The sequence below is a fragment of the Cryptomeria japonica genome, chromosome 7 (assembly GCF_030272615.1).
Source record: "Cryptomeria japonica chromosome 7, Sugi_1.0, whole genome shotgun sequence".
Classification (NCBI taxonomy): domain Eukaryota; kingdom Viridiplantae; phylum Streptophyta; class Pinopsida; order Cupressales; family Cupressaceae; genus Cryptomeria; species Cryptomeria japonica.
The window spans coordinates 615,417,286-615,422,647 of NC_081411.1; the positions used below are offsets into that span (position 1 = coordinate 615,417,286).

General features: G+C 33.6%; 1 protein-coding gene across 1 annotated transcript; it reads left to right on the forward strand.

Annotated features, from left to right (window-relative positions):
• Nucleotides 1–2,455: 2,455 nt before the first annotated feature.
• Nucleotides 2,456–3,922, forward strand: LOC131045049 (protein NODULATION SIGNALING PATHWAY 2-like). Its single transcript, XM_057978561.1, has one exon. It carries the CDS (start codon nucleotides 2,456–2,458, stop codon nucleotides 3,920–3,922), a length of 1,467 nt encoding a protein of 488 aa, XP_057834544.1.
• The last annotated feature ends 1,440 nt before the right edge of the window (nucleotides 3,923–5,362 follow it).

Here is a 5,362-nt window from a genome sequence, read left to right on the forward strand (position 1 = left end):
ATTGATAAATTGAGAAAGAAAATTGAGTAATCAAATCTTGGAATGAATCAACTTACCATAATAATTATACAAAACACTACTTTAATGTCCATAAGAATGACCAAAAAAATCAACCTTCAAACTATTGAAATCTATGTTATTTATCATGACCATGTGGTTTGGATTGTGATACATTTTAGTCCATCTAACTTTAAACCTATATCTTGTCCTTGTAAAGTTGAATAAAAAAAGGTCTAAGCATACAATTATCGTACTTAAGTTTTATCGTGCCTCTTTGCCTCTTTGATGTTTGATAGCAGCAACCATCTACGATCGTCAAACTTTAGGGAACATATTGCTTTATACATTCTAAGAAACTTCTTTAATTATAACAAGGTGACTTAAATAACTATATAATGAAAAACAATAGTTAAAAAAAAAACTAATGTGTTCTTTATACTATTAATAAAGGATAATCTAACAACTAAAAAAATAATTATTAAGAGATACTATTTCTAGAATTATATCAATAATTGAAAATATTTTTAAATGTTGATTATATTATAGTTTTTGTATTAATATATTAGATAATATTCTATGACTCATCATCAAAATAAAGAAATCATATGATAAATTACAGATCATTGTCAAAAATAGATTAAAAATAAAAAATACAAATTAAAATGAAATATATTAATTAATATTAAAAACAAACATATTAATTATCTTGTAACAACCCTTAAACTTCATATTATATTCTTATAGCTCCACATTTAATAATACACCCAAGATATTATATAATCTACCATATATTCTTTTCAATACTTGGTAATTATTATTTAAACAAAATTCTCACCAAAGACAAATGTTTTAAAAATGATAAGATATAGATGTCAAAAAAATATATTCTTTGATAGAGATATAAAACAAAGAATTGAGTGATAAAGATAGTATTGGAAATATTGGCCGCACTATAATACCTTCTTTCAAATTATACAATTTAATAAAATATAGAATATAGATTGTGCAATTGTCAAAGTTACTTGAAGGGCAATACAAATCATATTCATATCTAGTTTTCAGAGTAATTTCATAATCATATGTAACTAACAATTAGAATATGTTACAATTGACTATTTAAATACTTTTAAAGAACACACACTACACTTTCACATTCCTTTTTGAAGTATCTTTGAAAATGACAATTATATTATTTTATAATTTATTTTTATTTAATTTTTATTAATGTGTTTTAGTTTTTTTTATTAATGTGTTTTAAGTATATATAAATCAAATATTTATAGAGTTTGTCAATGTGCAAATAATTTGATAGAATTATGTAGTTGATAGTTGATTGATATATATCTGTATATATGTATATGCAATTTTATTTTTATATTAATTATTGAGAAGATTATTAAGATCCTCATCTAAATTAGAAGATGAACTTTATTAAAATTTTGTTTCAACTAACTTAAACAATTTAATAGTGTTACGATAAGTCAAATTGAATTGATTATGTATTACATATGTCTCAAAGAGTTTTAATTATAAAAAATTCTTTGAATCATTGTCTACTGAAGGTAAACCTAAAGAAATAAGATGATCTTAAGAACCTAAATCATTCGTAAGTTCATATATGTAAATGTAATATACCTTGGACATAATAAATAATAATATTATATATATTAAATGAAACTAAATATTAAGATAAAACTAATAATTACTTAGGCAAGAATTTTGAATATTAAAATCCTAATAATTAGAGCTTCTCCATATTTGTCCTACATATTCGTAGAATTTTTTTAAGAATATCTAGATGTTTTCTTAAGCTTTATATTATGATTATAATATTGATTAAAAATGTTTGGGTGGTTTTGCATGGCTTAGCGTGAAGTCAATTTCAATCATTTTCAAACCAAGCCAACGGGAGTTTTGAAAAGGTCATAATTGACATGCATGAAAATGTTAACGTGGAATTATGTTACAGTTCAGAAAAGGTCATAATTGACATGCATGAAAATGTTAACGTGGAATTATGTTACAGTTCATAATCAACGATTATTTAATTATTTTGAAGTTTCTAAATTGAAGGATATTTTCAGTCGCAATACGCGATTACCTTTTCAGCTTTCCCATTCAAGATATCTTTGAAAATGACAATAATTTTTTATATATAATTGCGTTCTTTCTAATTTATTATTCTACGTTGATTATTGAGTTGACTTTGTGTTTTAGGTGGATTAATGCATTTTACATTTATATGTATTCCTAATCTCAACATTAAAAAAAAAAGAAAAAAAGTTCCCTACCATTCCATTTGTTCCCACCAATATCCAGCGGAAGGAATGTTTTGATGTAAACCGCGGGTCCCTGCGCAGCTTATTTCGATTATAAATACACTCATTTCCCCCTACAATTTCAACCATCTCTTAGCACCTCAGTTTTACTGTCTGTGTGTACCAGAGGCAGAGGCATGGAGCTCTGTTTGGAAACAAGATTTGATATCCAAGATCCGACTTTCTACCCATCAATGGGACTCGACCTCATGACCTGCGATGATTTGCTCTTCTGTGAGCCGGAAGGCATGATCACTCAGTTCAGTGACATGTCTGCGGGGAATAGTTTTTCCTATGGTGGAACCGATGGAAGTGACATTAGTTCATGCTGTACAGAGGCTTATCAGCAGGGCTTCCTGAATTCTGAGGATGCTAATAATGTCATGGACTTTGCCTTGGATTTCGAAGATCCAATACTAGCAGAGCCTGTAGAATTACTTGAAACTCCTCAAGTAATTCTTCCCTGGCAAATTCTTGACGAACAGGAGAACAGCAGATTTACTGTGGAAAATCTGTTGAAAGCCTGGGCCGAGGCTCTGGAAAGCGGGGCGTGGGAATTGCTCAAAGTCCTTAGCAATCGTCTTCAACGGAGGGTTTCGGTTACCGGAACTCACTTGGAGAGAGCTGCGTACTATTTTGTTAACAGTCTGAGTCCTCCGGAGGCGCCGGAAAGTGCAGGACACAGACGAATGGAAGAGATTTGTAAAGAGGCCTCTGCAACGGCGTTTCAGGCGCTTTACGAGCTCTTCCCTTACGCAAGATTCGCTCATTTTACGGCGAACCAGGGCATCCTGGAGTGTTTTGCCTCGAGCAATATGAAGAAAATTCATGTAGTTGATTTTGATGTGAGAGAGGGTTTACAGTGGCCGCCATTAATGGAAGCTCTGGCCGCTCAGAACGGGAAAAAATCGTTGCAACTGCTTCGCATAACAGCCGTGAAATGGGAGGACGACGCCGGGGTGGGATTCAAAGCGGCGAAAGGAACTACACGCAGGCTTTCCGGTGCCGCTGCGGCTCTCGGAATCCCCTTCATGTACGAGGAAATCAGATTACAGGATCTCCGGCAGCGTCTTCCGTGGGAGGAGCCTGATTTTTGCCTGGCATTCAATATGATGCTCGATTTACCTCATATGCCGTGCCAGCGAAGCGAAGAAGAAGTACTCAAATTTCTGTCACTTGCCCGCCATTTGCCCCTACCGCCGGCAATTCTGACGTCAGCATCGCCGGTAATCCACGACGGCCACGTCAGCGACATGGTGGACTACTTCTGCGCCATGCTGGAATCTCTGGAAGTCGGGCTGCCCGGCGAGGGCTTGGCAATGGCCACGCGTGTGATGGAGCACATCTTCATCGCTCCCAAGATCCGGACAAGGGTTTCGGCTTCGCACGGCAAAGGATTAATGGAGGACAAACTTCAGAGTAAGTGTGGATTCAGCGGCGCAGGCGTTGAGACGAGCGAAGAGAAAATGGCGCAGGCCTGGGAGGTGGTCGGATTGAACAGAGGATCGCAGAATTACACAGTAGAAAACTACAAGAATGAAATTATCCTGAAATGGCGCAATAGGCCTCTGGTGTCCTCTTCCGCCTGGAGATGTTTTGTATAATATTTGCCACTGGTGATGGAAATGATCGATTGCAGGGTTTTTGCCGCCGATCTCATCGCAGTTTGAATCTCCTTCAGCTCTGTGACCCGATCATTACTGGAGCACCTGTCTCGAGCTTTGAGCTTTGAGTTAGGGTTTGTAAGAGTAGCAGTCCTGAACTTTGAGCTGAGTTAGGGTTTATAGGAGTAAACCTCCCAAGCTTTGACACTAAAATCATGAAACCTTGACCAGAGACCAACAAACAGGCAATATACATACATGTACAATATTGTTACAATTTTTTCTGTAAATACTTGTAACGTAATGACAAAAGCATACAATTTTCAAATTCGTAAAGCACAAAATTTTTTATTTTAATTAATAATTTCAATTTGAATTTGAACTTTTTCAAACTGAAGTTCAGAATTGAAACTTTCAACAATCTCAATGCCACTTTATTTGAAGATACTACTTCTATATGAGTTCCAAAGCAAAATCAAAATATTTTGAAAAGAATAAGTAAGCCTACTCCTTAAATACAATATCAAGTTTACAAAAGGTCTATCTAGGGTTTATCTAGTATTCTACATTCATCAAACACAATCAGTGACATATTATATCAAGATGAAATTGAAAACATTGAAACGGGTTACAAACCATTGAGATGAGAACAATCTATTAGTTGATGATCCATCTAACATTATTAGTTGATATTTGGAAATTTTACACTCATATTTTTTTGGTAATTCAAGTTAGGGATAAGGGCGCTCTCTCAATCTATAAATAGTATTAAAATTCATACAAAAATTTTGCACTAACTATAGGCATGATTGAGACATTACATCTTCTCTATAACAAAAATGGATATAGGACAAGCTAGTGATAAATTCCAAGACAAAAAGACAAAACAAAGATAAAATGGTTGAGAAAGCAAGCCATACAAGTAGACGAGAATCATTAGAAGAAAAAAAATAGTAAATCTATGATTGAGAGAGATGCAAAAAGGAAATTGTGTAATCCATAGGAGACTATATATATACAAAATGTTATTATATACTATCAAAATTGATAAACAATGAACTATAGGTTTCATCCTCTTATTTCACACAACCTATCATTCATCGCATAAACTTACTGGCCTAAACTACCTTTTCCGTGTGAAATAATTTCTTAATTAAGGATCTTTTCTTAGGTTCGCGAAGTTTCAAAACATCCAATGATGGATAGTAAAAACTCACCAAACCTATGAAAACATTAGATATTTACATTTTCTTATCTAACACCATGAATCTAGTTCCCATGTTATGAATAATACTAATCAAAGCAAACCCATATCATTCAAATCCCTTGAGAAGAAGAGTACTCACACTTACATGAGCAATTTTATCAACAATTGCTTCCATGCCTATCATTCTATTATTCCAAATGTGATATTGTCTCATGGCCTTGGTAAGTTCTTTG